This window comes from Ammospiza nelsoni, chromosome 3, assembly GCF_027579445.1.
Source record: "Ammospiza nelsoni isolate bAmmNel1 chromosome 3, bAmmNel1.pri, whole genome shotgun sequence".
Taxonomy (NCBI): domain Eukaryota; kingdom Metazoa; phylum Chordata; class Aves; order Passeriformes; family Passerellidae; genus Ammospiza; species Ammospiza nelsoni.
The window spans coordinates 9280804-9299800 of NC_080635.1; the positions used below are offsets into that span (position 1 = coordinate 9280804).

At 43.0% G+C, this 18997-nt stretch overlaps 1 protein-coding gene across 1 annotated transcript in view; it reads right to left on the bottom strand.

The window, feature by feature from the left end:
* Positions 1-255: 255 nt before the first annotated feature.
* ISM1 (isthmin 1) overlaps positions 256-18997 on the bottom strand; it is a 44405-nt gene continuing 25663 nt past the window's right edge. Inside the window, exons 4-7 of the mRNA XM_059467206.1 lie at positions 9685-9952; positions 6598-6741; positions 4050-4139; positions 256-2108 (exon numbers count right to left, since the gene is read on the bottom strand). Coding sequence (XP_059323189.1) covers positions 1591-2108; positions 4050-4139; positions 6598-6741; positions 9685-9952 — 1020 coding nt within the window. The 3' untranslated portion in view covers positions 256-1590. The remainder of the gene's footprint in view (positions 2109-4049; positions 4140-6597; positions 6742-9684; positions 9953-18997) is intronic.

Below are 18997 nucleotides of genomic sequence, written 5' to 3' on the forward strand. Positions count from 1 at the left end.
TGGAAGGGACCTTAAATGTCATCTATGTGTGCCTGTATATAGCAGAGGGAATTGCCTTTTATGTCTGTCTTGAATCTTTGAGCTCAGGCTGACGGCGATGCCGGTCGGCTGTAACTCTGTGTGAGGTTCCATAAATGTGTGTCAGACCACATAACCCCAAAATAGGCATTTCTCTAGTGACATTTAGCCTTGGTTTTCCAAATGAACACACCGACTTGCAGCAAGGCAGTCTTTCAAAGGATGGAACTGTAAGTATTTATTTACCCAGGGTGTAACTTTAATCTTTCGTCAGAATGCAGATATGAGCTGCTTTATGACAGTTTGTAAACTTGCACTTTATAAAAATTTGGAAATAAAATCTTTGCCTAACAACAGTTGTGTTCTTGGAAATCAAGTTCCATCTACAGAAACCTTTTATGTTAGAGATACATCCCACATGTGAGTCATTCTTACAATTCAATAAATACTTTACAAAAATAATGCTAGCTTTTTTTTAAAAATTAAGACACTTTAAGACACCAGTAGTTCCTCCCAGGAAGCTTCCCTTAAAGAACAGCTTCTGCTGTAGGACATTGCATTCAGCATGAGAAAAATGGGGAAAAAGGGCTTGTTGCATCTTTCATCCCAGGGAACTTGTGGATTCCAGTTTTACTGTTCTCTAAAATAATAAACTTCCTTTTCTTAAAAGAAAGAAACAAGCAGATCCAAACATTCTTCATATTAAAAAACTGGGAAGGAACTGTGATCTTTTTGGTCCTTTGATATGGATTCCTTCTCTGCCCTCACTCCTCCAAAGACTTAAATGCTCAGTTCACAGGTTCACAGCTGCTCTGGAAGCCCCAGCAGCTGCAGCTCCGTATCAGAGATGTCTCCAGGAGGGGGCTGCTTGGAACTCTTGCAGAACCACTGCACCAGGACATTTTCTGGCCCATAGGAAAACCACAGCTACATCTTCCTGCAAGCCTACCCCGGTGGACTGCAAATACCTGATCTAGAAGGTAACAGGAAGAATTCCAAGAGGAAAAATCGGTAGGGATTTTCTATATTCACTTTTGACTATTACCCTTCCAAAAAAAAATTCTTCCCTCCTTAGATATGACTGGTCATGAAACCAATTATAGAGAAAACTGATGCTGTAGGTGCATTAATCTTGTAAACCATTCCCATATGGAAGAGTACATTCTTCAATCCTATTGTTTATAACAACTTTTAAGTATGTGCCTCCTCAGCTGGGGCCTTGGGGCCTGATGGTGATGGCAGCTACCCCCCCACCCCCTTCATTAGGTTACAGATGGGAAATAAAATGAAATGCACATTATTACACGAACGTTATTGCAGTATAAAATCCTATCAGAACAAGACTTATGTATGTCTGTATGCAAAAATAGGTGTGTGTGAGACAGAGAGATATGTGCTTATAAATTACACACACTGTGAAAAATACTCATGTATTATTATATTACAGCTATATACATTCATTAGAAAGGAACTGACCGGCCCCTGTCGAGGAGCCAGTGCAGCAGCCACCACCAGTTCTTTGGCATCCAGGAAACGAATGCTATTTAGCATCTGAAGAAAAGGAAAATCTTCTCAGTATTCCCTTGCTTCTTGAAACTGCTTGTAGTAGTCCTCGTCTGAGGGGTTTTCCGTACACTTCTGCCCGTTGTTGGGAGGCCGCGCTTCGTTGTAGCGGCTCCAGTCCCCCTTGCATATGATCCAAGGCAGGATGTCCACTTTGTAGTGCAGCTCTGCTGAGAATTCGATGCTGATCAGGTTGGGTGTCCCTGCCCCTTTGCCCCTGGTGATCAGCTGCATGTTGTCGTCGTAGCAGCAGTGCTGCGCCGCGAGCGTGGTGCTCTCCAGGGACAGCATGGAGCGGATGCAGTACCGCGCCGTGGGCTTGTAGATCTCCAGCTTCTCCTTCGGACCACTCGCATCCTTCCAGCGGAAGTTCTTCCTCTTGAGCCGGTCAAAGATCTCAGCAGTGCTGTAGGCAACTTCTCTGGGGTAGGAGCAAGGGCAGCTGGGCAGGTCGTTGACCACTTTGTGCATGTATTTCTTCAGGAACTCGCTCTTGCAGCTCATCCATCTCTCACAGCTATCAGTATCTGTTTCAGGGCAGGAAATGAAAACTTAAGATACATTAAGCAGCATCCCAGTTGGTGTGATCAGTGATAGCAGCTGAGTCAAGTGTAGCTGTTCAGCAGTGTTGCCCTGATTTTTAAAGTTTTTCTGAGCCTTCTGATGTTTACGTTTTTGTAATGAACTTTCTCACACAATTTACGTAAATAACTTATTGTTTTGCATTCTTTTATGGAAGGAGAGAAATTTAATAGATTGTTGGTTTGTCCAGGGTCATTGGAGAGGTGGCACTGTCACCCTCCAATCCACTGGCACTTTTAGAAATCTATAAGAAATAAAAAGTTCTCTTTTTACCATCAGAAAGCTGCGTGTCTGAGTTGTGTTATTTCGTGTCCTATGGCGACACAGCATCAGTGCTCTGCTGCAGAAAGAAAGGGCAGTCACAGTTTGCTGCCCTGCCCACAGTGTACCACTGCGCTGTCCTGTCAGACAAAGAAATCACCTGTGACTGACTTCAGGGCTAGTCTGAGTTACAGGGCAGAACCGAGCCAGTAAGAATCTGTGACACTTTTTCTACCTGGCAAATTCTCACTAAGCTACTGATATCCCCATGAGGCACAAGAGACACTACCATGGGCTGGTAAGCAGCAGAAAAAGGGGAAATCACAGTGATTTGGTGCCAGTCTTCAGTTAGAAACCTTAGTCAGAACACACTCAACAGGAAAAATGGCAGTCAGATGATGAAGGATTAAGTTTCAGATGATGCTAGAGATTCCAAGATGGCAAGCAAGGCCTATACTACTCTTTCTGAAGTACATTTTAGACCCTAATTCAGTCTTTCTTTAAAGAACAAATACTTTTTTCTATTTGATATTCACTTTTCAAGCATCAGTATCTCAAACATGGAGATTGACATCTTATCAGGCAAATGCAGCCAAAAGTGACTCAGGATCTTAAAGGACATATGTGACAAAAATCAGAGGGGCTGTACATCAGCAGGAGTTTATGGTGCCAGAGGCAAGACGTATAGCCAGGATTAAAGAGATTTGTAGACGAGCAGCAAATTTAATACCAGCACTTCATTATTTTGCAAGACTCTTGGGAGAATCCAGGTAAACATCTCCTGCCTAAAACATTATTTAAGGTGTCTATATCATCCTGTGGGCTGTCAAAAACCACCTGCATATCTTGCTCCACACTTGCTTGAAGAGAACTATGCAGGAGAGAAACTAACTGGGACCTAAAACTCTTACAGCACATATTCTTGCAGGATATTTACTTACTGATCTGTTTCCTGTTTTTCTATCTCCTTAAAGAGTCTCATCCTGGCTGTCATTAACTATTGTGCTCTGCTCTCCCACAGTAGGGAGGTGCTGGGTTACACTGTTTATTCAATTAATCCAGCATCCAGTGTCTATGAGTGGCCACACTGTGGTTTCATTGAAGGGACGAAATCAGGACATTGCAGATGTTGGACTGAGTTTGAGATAGTTCAGAATCAAGCCATGCCCTATAAATTTGCTTTGGCTACTACCACTGCAGCACACAGAGCTATAAAAGCAATGCATGCTCATAAAAGTCATTGTCTTTTTTTTTTTTTCAATTTTTCTGATGTGACAGCTGTACTCTTTTGCATGAAATGAAAATGCTTTTATAGGGTCTTCCATTCGAGGCTATTTAATCAAAATAATAAAGAGTGTTTGATTTTCCTCCCCATCCATTACTGTGGAGTCTTACAGCTCTTTTCTGAATTAGGACAACAAATAACCCTTTTATGATGAAACAAGCACAGAACTTAAGAGGAGAAAGATTCTTTGACCGAACCAAATTTTCAAATCACAAATGTGAGCAAGATAGCAAATGGCTGTTACTAAATGCTAAAACTCAGTGTCTTCATCCCACTAAGGACGAAGAAAATCCTAAGGAAGTCTCTTATCTGTTACTGAAGGATTGACGAGGCTGCTTACCAACTTCAAACAGTTTGGTTGCATTGAAGTCTTCGCTCCCTGCCAGCAAGCTCACTTCTGTGGCAGCGGTCCGGAAGGTATCTTCGATCCCTAGGACAAACACGAGTTAGTGCTGCTGCTGCTTCCCCACTCAAACACAATGGAACCAGCTGCCAACTCACCTCCCCTTCCTCCCCAGCCTCTGCAAGGTGCTTTCTTTGGGCAGAAAACCATTCTGCTGCTGCTGCTGGACTGTTCTTTTAAAACCATAATGACCAAGGAACCTGTGACGTTTGTGACGGTGTTCATGGGGGTTTTCAGGTGAGGGAAGAGACGAGAATGTTGGTTTCATGTTCAGAAGGTTTGATTTGTTATGTTATGATATATATTACATTAAAACTATACTAAAAAGAATAGAAGGAAAAGTTTCATCTTAGAAGGCCAGCTAAGCTAAGAATAGAAAGGAATGAATAATAAAGGTTTGTGTCTCAGACAGAGTCCAAGATAACTGGGCTGTGATTGGCCATTAATTACAAACATCCAACATGGGCCAATCACAGATGCACCTGTTGCATTCCACAGCAGCAGATAATCAATGTTTACATTTTGTTCCTGAAGCCTCTCAGCTTCTCAGCAGGAAAAAATCCTAATGAAAGGATTTTCATGAAAAGATGTCTGTGACAGATGTTAATAAGGTAAAACAGGGTGACAGGGCTGAAGTCAGGTGAGGAAGCTCATCCCTGCATGTGGGCAATCATTTCTCAAGGAAGAATGATGCTGGTACAAGAAGACTGATGCTTGTTGGTCTCTCCCAGTGCCAGGCAGTTAAAAGGTGTGAGTAGGTAAGAAATAAGCAACCTCTCCAAGCAATTCCATCCCCATCACCTACAGCTGCCAAAACAAAATATCAGGATCTCAACATATCAGGATTTAACAGCAGCCTCCAGTTAATTGCTTGCTACCAGCTGAGAAACACAGACATTGCCAGAAAAACGATCTTGCCAAAGTAAACATCCTTTTGTTGCTGCTTTAGTTCAGCCTATTGAGGTGCCTAGCATTTTTAGGCCTAGCATTGTGCAGGCCTAACACAAGTAGGTTTTTTTTTTCCTTCCTCTCCATTGAATTAAAGGCCTTTAAAGAGAACTGAAAGATCTTTAGTATGTGATAACTATAGGGTTAATAATGAAGTCTATTCACCACCCATCTTCTTGCCAATGAACTTTCTCCTGATCTCCTGAACTGGGGCATAATGGTGGCTTGCAAAGCTTCAAAACAGCCTGAGGCCAATTTTCAACAAAATTATCATAGAGTTTTGCCTTAACTCCAGCACTAGATGTAGAATAATAGATACCCAAGAACCCATTACAAGGCAGTAATTCACTGCTGGAATTATAAACAGCAGAAGCTGAGCTTTGACCTTGTAATTTCGAAAATGTCAGCACAGTATCAAAGAGTGAATATATTTTGCTTGCTGATCGTTGGAGGTCTGTTGTATGACATAATATATTCTTTCAAGTTTGCCACTTTTTGGTGCTAGCTGGTAATAAATACTAGAGAATATAACTGGGGGTTACTTGCTTTCTTCTGGAATTACTCCTTATTATTGAGGTTTTTGGATGCATGAGAGCATGCAGAAACATTTTCCCCTCAACTGCCTCGCAGTTGTTGCTTTGCAATGGAGACATGGATCTATCTGCTAGTCAGAAACTTCTCTCCAACTCTTTCACCAAGTCTTCTAAGTCTCCTCTCCAGCACTGCTGACATTTTATTTCCCATTAAAAAAAGCCTGACCTCTAGCTTAAAAATTTCTGCCTTTCTGAGTCATTAAGTAAACTGAGAGTAATGCATACCACCACGACTTGTGTTTTCACTTCTCTCTGATCTTGGGAAGTAATGAACTTGCACCTATCCCCTGCATTGTGGCAGCTTCTGCATGACAAATTGGTCTAAATTTAAACACACAGCAACATTTAAAAACCAGTTTTCCATAGCAGCTTCAAATTTTCATGATGTAGGCTTGAGTGCTCAGCCCTGATTTTGCCAAAGTGAAGATGGTAAGTGAGTGATGGTGAGGACACTTCAAAATGTCAAATCCTGTGAATGGGTAGGAGCTAAGGCAAGGCTCCTTGGCCGTATTTTCTGAATATATTCAAGCCAAAACTATACATCTCTTCATCCCTGTTCACAATGCAAGCAATGCCATTCCCTTCACAGCAAAACAGGAGCTCACTGAGGTAACAGCACAGCCAGTTGGAAATCCTTAAACAGCTCAAAATTTGTTTCAAGGGAGTAGACCATACCCTTTAGAATACAAAACACCTGTGCACAAAAATGACTGCCACGACCTAGAGAAAGCCTGTACTTGTCTTTTAAGTCCCAGGGGATGGAGGACTGCATCTAGCAGTGCATCATTACTATGAATAAACGGCGTTGAAAATCTCTTTATCCCACCAGCACCCTTACCTTGCCATGGAGCACACAGCCCCCAGGCTCAGTGTGCAGAGAGCCCTCTCCACCCCTTTCCACCCATCCCTGCTCCCCTGGCAGCAGTTCCAGGGGCAATTCCTACCTGGGCAGCTGGGCCTGTCGCAGGTGCGGGACTCGGTGGCGGTGCAGGCGTAGCCGCAGGAGCGGGTGCGCTTCTGGCTGCCGCTGCCGCAGGTGACGCTGCACGGCGACCAGGGGCTCCACTCGCCCTCGCCGTCCATGTAATCTGCTCACAGGACAAATGAGAGGGAGGAAATGAGGAAACAAAACTCCTGCTGCCCAAAAACTACTGTGTGGTGGTTTCTATTAAGCAGGGAAAGCATGAATGGAATCCAGATGTCTCTACCTGGAGCCGGGGCCGAGTGCCAGGCGCGAGGCTGCTGCTTAAATGGTTTTCACACTTGGTGCTCCTCAGGGAAATGCACGCAGCATTATTTGAAAAAATATTTCCTTTCTCTTTTGACCTTTTGGCTGCTGAGGATCCTCAGCTGCAAAGCTCGGTCGTGAACTAACAGCACACATCTATTCACGTCATTTCCCTGCATACAGGAATGTGTTTGCGGACCACAGACTAATCAGGCAAAGGATAAATTGAGTTTTCTTTTTCATCTTTTCAAAGCACACAATAGCACTCAGTTTTTGGGCAAGATGCATGTTATGGAAAGCTAAGGGTCATGAGTGAAAATCACAATTTTGTTTTTCAGTCCCTTGAACGGGGAACAGATATTTCAGGAATATTACTATGAGAGCAGGGAAGTGCATGCTTTTCTTGCACCAAGAACAACATACAATATTTAGTGTTTCATGTGAATTATTAAATAACATCAAATCTGACTATTTACTAGAAGGAACCTTATGAAAAAGAAACATGATTTTGTTTTCTCCTGGCAGACTGCCAAAGGCACTGGACACCAAAACAAAAAGCTGATGCGCTGTGAGTACCTAAACCCTTCAGAACCAGCTTCCTTTGTGTGCTGTGTAAACTATTGCACATCCCACCATGTGAAGGCCACCAAACAAAGCCCATGAACCTGTCCCAGCTTTCTTGCCTCCCCACTGGCCTCCCTAGCTGAGGGAACATTTGTCCTAATGGTTTTCCCTGCAACCTACAGGAGATATTTTACTGTGATCACAACTTGCAGCTGCAGCTCCTTTGGGTTACACCGCCACTGACAGCAAAGCAAAATCTGGTTCAGTGGCTCAGAGACAGCCCTGCTCTATAGCTCTCGGGGAGAGTACCTGAGCTAGAGCAGAGCCAGGGAGGATCCCTGCCTTGCCTGGCCTCTGTGCTACACACTTTCCCCCAGGGCCATGCTGTCTGTGGGCTTCCTGAGCTGGTTAGCAGAAAACGTAACTTGATTTGTTCCATATGCAGCGACTGACAACAGCTCTGTGGGGTGCTATTAAACATTTATTGCCAGGAGTATGGGGAGGTTATAGATCTCACTCAGAGCAAGCTGCCTAGATGTGAGTTCCTCATGCAAGGACCTTATGTGTTCCTCCTCCTTTTCTGACAGGGCTGATGATGGGGAAGCCACCACGCTGGAATCAGGTGTCTGTGGTGGGATGTGGGTGTGAACATGGCTAATGTCAGTGTGCAAGACCTGTGGTTCTGGGATTTGCCAGCAGGCAGGCACCACAACAGCACAAAAAAGGCATCAGATGTCTCAGGAAAATGTGATCTGCCCACTATGCCTGGTCCTGCTCTTCTTCCCAGCTCCTTTCCAACTCTTTTATCTCCATACAGCTGGTGAGGAGGAAGGGCAGGTGAGCAGGCACAATGCCAGTCTAACAGATGCCCAGGAAGGGCAGGGAGAGCCCTTGGCAGTGGCAGGAGGGGAGAGAGACACCCACAGGAAAGGTAAGAACATGTCAGTGGGTGGAACATCTACACCCTTCATGGGCAGGATCTGCTGCTGCATCCTCCTGGAGAGCATTTCAGGTTAGACAAGAGGCCAGGAGTTGCTTCCAGCTAGCTGGATGCTCTGCTGTGCAGCAGGGAGCTCTAGGATAATTTTTAGACCTACCTACCTCATGTTTACAGTGCACTATGAAGCACACTATTGAAAATACCATGTTGGATTTTCAGCTGCAGCTCAACCTGTTCTTCCTATATTCATACTTGTAATTCTTACTATGATTTTTCTATCACAATTAACTTATATGAATAACTACCTAAGATATGAATTCTTGGCAATAAACTCTGCCCACAAATAAATATAGGTGCAAAAAGAAGGGATAGATTTAATCTTCTGGCCAAAAAATTTAATACATATGTGTGTGTTTAAACACACTTTTATTCCACAGCTTTTATTCCATAAAAAACTCTCTCTTGATTTTTAAGACTCTAGTACTTCAAGTCAGTCAAACCATGGAAGAATAAGTTTGTTTTACTTTGTTTTACTGCACTCTGCAGCATCTGGGGAATAACAACAGAAATGCCAGGGTAAAAGTAGCATGACACCTTGTTCTGACTAAAAGTAATCTGTATTTACACACAAGTTCAAGGGGCTTTTCCTGTGAGCACAGTTTAGCTCACCTCCCTTGGGCCATTCCCATGTGGATAGTCACAGCCTGTCAGGGCAGTGAAGAGCTGTAGCTCTGTTTCTAGTTTCTGCAACTATTTCATACAACAAGCTGAAAACAATTGTATTCCCCATGACACATCTGGAAGAATATTACACACACAAATACACAATGTTCTTGCTGCACACGCCACTCCCCACACATGCACCAACATAACTCATCTTATTTGTGTATCCACCAAACGCTACCACGTTTCAGATCTTGCTTATTTATCCAATAATTATATTCTGGTCCCCAAACCACCGCACGATTCTAAATTTGTACTTACCCTTACTCTAAAAATAAATATGAAACCTTGTTTCCTCCACTTTTTTAAAAAAAGCACACGTTGGACTAAAAAAGGCCCTCTTCTGGGATAACTGGTATGATTTTCAAGATTATAGACTTACTAGTGGAATGCAGCTACCACAGCGCAGCTTGTCCATTTGCACAGATTTGTATTTGAAAGCTGATGAACAAAAGCCACATGTTGAAAAACTCTATTTTGCTTGAATCTCAGCCATGCCTCACCATTCTCCTTCCCCCCCACGCTTGTTTTTGAGAATCCCAGGATGCCCGCGGGAGGCCTGGAACGCAAACCCACCGTACTCTGGCTGCTCCTTGGACTGGAACGCCCGGTGACTGGGCGCATGGCTCTCCCACCCGCCCAGGGGGTTCAGGAAGTTGCTGTCCTCGGTGGTGCTGTCGTATTTGTAGTCCTGGTCACCGCTGCTCATGCGAGCCAGCGTGGAGGACCTGTGCCACCAGCTCCTCCAGTCGGGCGACGGGGCTGGCCAGCTGGGCCTGCTGCCCTCCTTCTGCAGCTCCTTGTCTGGCTCTGGGTCAGGGCTGTCCACCACCTCAATGGTAACCTGCGGGATTCAGAGCAGAGCAGCCTGTCAGTGCCTCCTCTCTGTCAGGGGGAAAACTTTCCACACAGCAAAGACAACGTGTGGTGTTGGTGAGGGTCCCCAGGATGAGGGAAGAGATGAATCTGACTCCATGTTCTCAGAAGGCTGATATATTATATTGTATTGTATTGTATTGTGTTGTATTGCATTGTATTGTATCGTATTGTATTGTATCGTATTATATTGCACGGTATTGCATTATATTGCATTATATTGCATTATATTATATCTAATATAATATGATATGATATTATATTATATTATATCATATTGTATTACATTACATTACATTACATTATATTATATTATACTATATCATATCATATTATATTAAGAATACTATACTAAAACTATTCTAAATAAATAGAGAAAGGATGCAGACAGGAGCTTTAACAAGAATGAATAACAAAAACTCGTGACTCCTCAGAATCTGACACAGCTGGATCGTGACTGGCCATTAAGTTAAAACAATTCACAAGAAACCAATCAAACATGCATCTGTTGGTAAACAGTGTCTAAGCCACATTGCAAAGCAGCAAAGACAGGGAGAAGCTGAGACTTCTCAGCTTCCCAGGAGAAAATCCTGGGCAAAGAGGAATTTTCAGAAAATATCACGGTGACAGACAAGGTGCTGCCTGGCACAGGGGCTGTGCAATACCATGGGTTTGGCACGTTGTAATCCATATGTGGATTACTGAGCCCAGAGACATGCAGAGGCTGAGGGATTCCTTCTGCTACCTCTGCTGAATCAGACCTGAGAACCAAGGCTAGGAAAAATCCTGCACAAAATAATAACCCACGCTGTGCCTAAACCCCTCGCAGCAGAATTCTCTGCCCTATGGGGAAAATGTGTTCAGAGCCTAACATATATGACCAGGAAAAAGAAAACCAAAGCTGTGCTCTATGCTGAGGCTGAATTTGAGGCCAGCACGGAGCACACCAGTGTGCAGATGCTGTTCCAAGGACTTGGGCTGACTCAGGATAAGCAAGGTCATGTGTGAGAAGGTCAAGGTGCAGAGCCCAGGTATTGCTGGGTTTGCATCTGTTTCGCCCCTCTGGCAGCAGCCCAGCTGTTCCTGCTGCATGAAACCACACTTTGTGGCAGTGATGGGAGCCAGCAGCTCCTCTGACCATTGCTGAGTAAGCCACTTGCTGCAAAGCCCTTTAAAGTTGGTCCTTTTGTCGTGCTGGGAGAGCATAATGACCTGTTATGGTCAACCTGTTTATGGTTTCTAACAGAAGCCCAGAACCAAAATTCAGAGTTTGCTGCCCAGTTCCCTCTCAGACATCATAAATGCAATATCATTCTGCATAGGAGCAACCTTTGATTATTGTTTTCTGTGCAGAACAATGTGAAATTGTAAAACTCTTGGATAAATACTGTGTGTGCATATAGGTGGCCATTTAGGTAGAAGCAGAGACTCTCCACCAGAAACCTTGGCTCTGTGAGTCATACAAGCATTGTCTGGCCACAGATAGATCATAAAATGCTCTGATGTTTCAGGGTAATATGGTTCAGTGATTACACTGGACTGGCTAAACAACCACAAGTGACTGTCAGATGTATCTATAATGTTTAATAGGAACAGAGGCATTTTCAGCCTTTCAAGATGGTACACAATGAAAATCAGGTTGCATAAAACAGAAACAATACACTGTTATGCTAAAAGTAATTTACACAGCTCTGTGGATGTGCATTGTACATAAAAGATTAGTTTTATACAATTGGTATTAGTAAAATCACAAGACACATACAAGAAAAAGAAAGAAAAGGTCACAGCTATTTGTGATCCACAGGCTGTGACATGGGAAGCAAAGCAGAACTGTTGTATCTTCAGAGCTGCAAGCACAAACAGTGCCCACACATCCTTTCTTTGGAGACAGGAGATTTTGAATCTATTATTTCATGCTTTACATTTTACCATAGACCAGGCCATTGAAATGAAAAAACTTGGAGGCTACTAGGAAGCTCCACTGGGAAAAGAGAAAGAGCAAGGGAAATTGCAGCTGTCAGCCTAATGGCTCCTTTACACAAAGGGTATTTCACTCCCAGCCTAAATATGGAATTGGAACGGGTACTTCATTAAACCTCAGTTTCTACAGACCGAGAATGAAAATGGATTTCATAAGCTTGAAAACATCAGAGTCAGTTCAGGGATTCAAAATTGTTACCTCTGTCCAAGCAAAACAAGTTTTCACAATAAATGAAAGGAATTGGCCTTACTGAGCAGCAGACACTGCCAGTGGTGGGGCTTTAGTACTCCCCACCTGGAAATCAGTACAATTCTAGTACTTCAGCAGCAAGTATTTTTAGGACCACACTAACTCTCTGAGCAATGACTCAGCAAAGTGGAAAAAAAACCCCCTCTGATTTAAAAAAATTATAATTGCTCCATATGCTTTGATAATCTGTAGCTGTATGAAAGTCAATCAGCATGAACTGGCATTATTTCAGCCAAGGACAATCTGAAGAACCACAAGGACTTGATTTTAAATAATGATTGATGATGCCAAGTCATCTTAAGGAAAAGAAGGTTTGCAGGGACAGAGAAACCTCTGCTGAGCTTGGTGAGGAAAGGCAGGTGGAACACACACACTTACATACAGCTACTTACTTCCAAGACTGGAATATCTGTGCAATCAGCCACTTCAGTCTGTTTTTATCTCTGAGGAACCTTATTAGAAAGGCCTCTAAAATGAGTTTCCCGACACACAGCCAATTTAAAAACCAAAAACACCAAAAGCAAAATCCAGTGTGGTAGTCTGATACATATCTATGTTCCCCTCCGCACTGCTTTAAGATTTGATTACCAAGGTGTTTATTGTTGAATAAAAATCATACAGTGAAAGAAATTCTGTAAAGAATCCTGGGATTGTCTGAACTGCCACTCTTGGAAATCAGAAGCCAACTTCAATTGACTTTGGTGTTTTCAGGGACTTGGCTTAATGGACCTTCCAGAGGCACAATCCTAGTAATGCTTCCTCCACTCTATGACCCAGAAGTTAGGGCAGAATTGTGAGAAGAATTGTGTGCTGTTTCAGTGAGAAATTGCTCCCTTATTCCATTCTAAAATTTTCAAAAATGAGCTTTCACTGTGTTCTTCCCAGTGCTCACAGATAGACTTACAATGTTAGCCCATGACTGCACTTACACATATGCTTGTACACATACATGGCACTGAAATATGTCACTTGTGTGATCAGTTTCTATATTGGGGGCTGTTTATAAAATGGAATAAAGGAATCAGGAATTAGAGAATAAAGATCAAGAACTAGAGTAATACAAACCAGGCGTTTAGAGAAGCTCTGGAAAAGCTTTCATACTGTGTAAGTATTCCAACAAAAACATGTTCTCTTAAAAATTAAAAAACAGATCTGGTTTAGCAGTTCTATCTTGGAGCCCATTTTAGAGGCTGATTTCTTCTTCCAGTGATTATCAAAACTGTAAAGATTTTTCTCAAACTTCCCAAAATGTCTGTGGTAACATAGTCCTTGTATAAATCCACAGTCATCCCCAGAAGTATTCAAACCTAAAATAAAGCCACTTCTTTTATGGTTGTATGAGCTAGGAATAAGGACATTCATCTGAAAACTGTTAAAAACAATTGGCGTAGGCACATTAAAACAACAGATTTGCAGGCAATTTCTAATGAAACAAGTGTATCATGCACAGATGTCTCCAGACACCAACATCCAATTTTCTCCTGGCCAAAAATATACAGAAGATAAATATTATCCCAGCCTGCTAGAGTGCACAAAAAGTTCTGTGTTCTTTGTCCTGTTTACTGAGACAATGTTTCTGAATTCACTTTACTGGTGTAAACATTGCCCTAAGTGACCAGAAGATTATGTTTCAGGAAGAAGTATGTTTGTGATGTTGTGCAAGCAGCAGATCCTACAGCCTTTCTATCCTGTTTTTTTTTTCAAGCAATCAATGCAAATTTTCAATAGAGAACTTGCCATTCTGGGTAAGACAGCAATGAGGTAAATATATCAGGAGAACAGGAACAAGTTCAGTACGAGATTGAAATGGTACATCTGGCTTTACATCACATAATTTTAATTAAAATGATATCAGCAGTGGCAATAATTTAGTTCTGGTTGTGTCATGTCACTTAGAACAGTTTTCTGGACTTGAAAAGTGAGGGTCCCTGAAGATTTGTTGGGAGCAAAGAAGACAATGTGCCTTGAGACCTGAAACTTCTATTTGATGTTGTAAATCCAACATGGAATCTCTGATGAACCCCAGATATAAAAATGTGTTCCAGCCCTGAATTCTGCATTCTGCAGTGAGCTCTTGTTACAGCATGACACAAGGAAACCTGCACAGCTCTGGTGTTGGCAGGGGTTTAACCTTGGCACCCTGGACTTTCTGCCCACACAAGGCTCTGCAGCTGGAACAACCTGCAAGCTCCTGCAAGGCTCCACTGTGCTTCCAGGGCTGCACCTGGCAGCAAATGCTTTGCTACTACCTCAAGGCCTTAAACCTGACAGGCATTACAAGAAACAAGCACTACTGGAGCCCTCTGCCTCTTCCTGTGCTAAATTGGAGATGAGACTGGTAGGACTGGTCACTGCTGAGTCTTTTGTGACAACACCAAAAGGGTGCTGCTTTCCAATGCACTGAAACCAGCAGCTTCAAAGGACAAATATAAATGATAGCGAAAAAGTACATCTAATAAAACGTGAAAAGTGACATTGTGATGCAGGTGGAGGTGAGGGAAATGGCCATGGGTGAACTTGGAGAGGAGCTGAGGCCTGCAGCTCTTTTTTCAAAGCAGATCACACAGCCTTGTTTCTCTGCAGCTGCATATGTTTGTGTAGATGTGTTTCTAAGAGAAGGCAGTAACCCAGTAGGTATCAAAGAGAGAAAATAGGTAACGAGTAGATAACACAGCAAACAGAGCAGCACAGGAGTGGTGTGGCTGGTGAATATGGCCACAGGCCTCATGGCAAATGGCAAAGACCAAGCAGGCATTAACTTCTTCTGCTTTAAAACCACTCCTGTCAATTAACATGGTTATCAACATGGTTTTAAACAGGAATTCTACCTGTTTCTGTGCAGTGTTCATCTAGAACACATCACCTCATCAAAAGTTTGACACATACATTACAACTGGAGCTCACTCAACTGGGCTTCAGCTCTATTGGTCATGAAGCTTGACCAAGACATAAGTTCAGTGAGGAACATTAATATCAACAAAATGCCCTTATTGCCCTGCAGCTGTGACAAGGCTGGATAGGGCTCTGAACAACCTGATCTAGTGGAAGGTGTCCCTGCCCATGGCAGGGGGACTTAAACTGGATGATCTTGAAGGTTCTACCCAACCCACACTTCATGGTTCTGTGAGTTTTCCCTTTTCTGCTCATTTTTCATGGTGTCAAGCACTGCTGGGGAAGCAGCAAAGCAGTGCCACAACAGAGGAGAACACTCCCTGACCCTGTTTCAGCACACAAACCTGGGAAGCCACTAATAAAAAGAAAAGGTGAGGGACAAGAGCAAGAGTTCAACTGCAGGTTGAAACATCTGGCTCCAAACAGAGGGTTGGCTGCTGAGAGGTTGTAGAGGCTGTTTGGAACAGACAAGAAAAACCCATCAGAAATGGAAAACAGACAGGTTCCTGTACACCTCCCATGTGACTTCATTCTGCTGCTCAGGGGAAAGAACAATTCTGACTTTGAGTAACCTGACCAATTACAGGGTCTGCATAGGCATCCCTTGGCTGGTCTGTCAGACAAGTGCAAACCTAGACAGCAGGGATTTTCCATTTGTGAAAGGAACTAAAAAATAGTGTAATCAGTTTTTGTAATCACCTTCTCATCTAGAAGTCTTCCAGGCATTGACAGAATCATTAAAATGACAAAAAAGAAAACAAAATACCCCAAACCAAGCAGCCATTCTGTGCCCACTGTGGTTACTCTCAACAACTAGTGTGGAAGCACAGCTGAAGCATAAAATGCCACTTTAAATGATGGGAGATTTTACAAGGCTACAACACCACAGGAAGGCCAGTAAGGGTTGCCCTGGTCAGGTATGCAAAGAGTCACTTGGATTACTGCAGCTGTGCCTGTTGCTTCTGAGGGTTTTCTAGAGACAGTCTGCTGTACTTACATTAGCATCTAATAAATATGGCAGTACCTGGGGTAGTCTGAATTCCTCTGATGGTGTTCTGATACTCATTTTTAGTTCATCATTAAAACAACACATACCAGGGCATGATACAGCAAGCACCACCTCACAAGACCCAGAGAAGAAATGGCCCTAAAGAGAACTCACTCTTTCCACCTCCATTTTTCGAAGAATTTTATGCCTCTTTCTTGGATTTCTAATTCCCAGGTATAATTTCCATTAAAAAATGTTATTTTTTGTTTATGCAGTAGAAGGAAAAAGAGGTTTTGAGTCTTTGAGAAGAAAATGTGGCCATTGTGCTATCTTAAAACAGAGGCTGTTTTCTCCTATCAAGCCTCTCAGTCCTAGGAGGACTCTTTAAATCAACACTCCCAGAATTGTAACTTACAGATCTGGGAGGCATTGTGCAAAAAGAAAAATAAGCATCAATTCTGTTTTCACCTGCCGAACAGCCGATGAGAAATTTACAAGTCAACAAGTGTCTCTATTTCTGTTCAGGTCAGTATAGTACTGTTTAACAAGGAAGAATTCACTATAATCCTGTTTCTTCGTAAAAGAGTAGGCCAACTTTTACAACCTTTAGGCAAAAAAATAAACTTTCTCTGACTCTGTAAGGAATTAATGGGAGTTTTATGTCCATGAGGCTTGACCAGCTGTAAGGGTGTCAAACAAGAACTTAAAGAAGCTTTGTGTACTCACTATTTACTCACCTAAATAAGCAGAGTAAATTCAGAGCAAATAAAATGCAGAACTTAGGGAGCCTCTTTCTGAAAGGGCTCAACCTTGTGCATAGGGATCTGGGATCAGTGTTGCCCCTTTCCAGTTTACAGGACCAGTTTTCCCAGTTCTCAGAGTCCAGCAAAACTGCTGACAGAGCTGCTGACATATTTCCAAGATTGGATGGTGGAAAAAGAGGTCTTAGCAGCACCAGCAGTTACCATGAAAACAAGCCAGGGAACTGTTTCCATCTCTTTTATCCCTGTGTCTGAACTTTGTATGCTGTCACTGCTCAGGAAAGGTTTTTGTTTCCTCCTGTCCTCCTCTGCAGTTTACATACTGTTCAAATAGTGATGTTGCATCATTTGCCTCACGCCACAATCTGGGGTCCCTTCAGCTTCCAATCTTCCCTTCTGTCTTAAGTCACAGGATGTGAGTGGGCATGTGTATTCTACTGCCATCTATTAGGGGTGGGGCAGTTCTCTTCTGTTCATTGGGCAGTTTTCTTTATCTCTCCCACAGCCAATCCTCCCACCTGTTGTTAATGGGCCATTGAGTGTCACTGCATGGCTGATAAAATCCCATCATCCCATTGGGAGATGCTCCGCCCAGAGGGAGGAGCCAAGCTTTCCTACCTGGATATAATCTGAGGTTTGGAACACCACACCAGCCTTTTCCACTGCATTCCCAGAGGAGCAGCCGTTTCCCACTGGATTCCCAGAGGAAGACCAGGCCCATCTACACCTCCACTGGACCTTCAGAGGAAAACTCCACCCTTCTCCAGGATCCCTACTCCAACAGAACCACACCTGGAACATTAGGAGGGCTGCAGCCACCATTTAATGGGACTGCTAACACCACCCTGACCCATAAGCTGTCAGGTCATATTCTGACTCTGTCAGTGTTGATTATTTTTTGTACTATTGCACTTGTATTTTAATTTCCCTAGTAAACAATTGTTATTCCTATTCCCCTATCTTTGCCTGAGAGCCTCTTAATTTCAAAATGATAATAACTTGGAGGAAAGGGATTTACATTTTCCATTTCAAGGAAGGTTCCTGCCTTGATTAGCAGACTTCTGACTTTTCAAGCCAAGATACTTTCCTAAAGCTTTCTGGAATGGTTCTCCTAGCACAAGAGATGTGTTCCATCACCACATGTTGAACATGTTTACTCCCTCAGCCTGTCAAGTATTAGACCTGCCTTTGAACCCAAATCTGTGAGACTTCTTAATGGCCCAACTCATCTATGGTGAATGCAAGGGAGTGATGCTGTGGAGGCAGCTTCTCCTCACCCAGTTATGGGTAAGAATCATGCACTGGTTTGGGTTGGAAGGGGTATTAAGGATCATCTAATTCCACCCCCCTGCCATGGTCAGGGATACCTTCCACCAGACCAGGTTGTTCAGAGCCCCATCCAGCCTAGCCCTGAACATTTTCGGAGATGGGGCAGCCCAGCTTCTCTAAGCCAGGGCCCCACCACCCTGAGAGTAAAGAATTTCCTCCTGAAACTACTTGCTAAAACTACTAAACTTATCCTCTGCCAGTTTAAAGCCATTCTCTCCTGCCCTATCACTCCATGCCCTTGTGAAAAGTCCCTCTCCAGCCTTCTTGGAGGCCCTTTAGCACTGGAAGGTGTTCTAAGGTCTCCTCTGAGCCTTCTTTTCTCCAGGGTGAATATCCCCAGCCTTTTCAGCCTGTCTCTAGAGCAGAGGTGCTCCAGCCCTCTGGAGCATGCTGGCCTCTCACCAGCAGATCTATTACATCTTTATATACATACTTCTTGGACATATCAAAAGGATGGTAATTTTGTGGGCTGGGGGACTCTAAGAAGCCAGGAATTAATTTAACCAGAAAACCAGATCTATTAGGGCATTGTTTTTATAAGCACATCTTAGGCAGAAGAACATTTGAATTTATTGTTTTGGTTAAAAAAGACTGCTTATTAATGCCAATTTTGCTTTAATGCTCTGAATTAAAAACAAATCACTCATTTTTTCCTCTTTCCGATCCTTGAAGTTTCAAGATGCAAGTGGCTTGTAAGAGGCCGTTCCAAACCCAAGAACTGTTTGAGGAATAACATATAACAAAGTTTTTTGCAGACAACTTTTTTTATACTACAAGCAGCTGCTACGGAAATTAAGTCTCACTTCCATACAG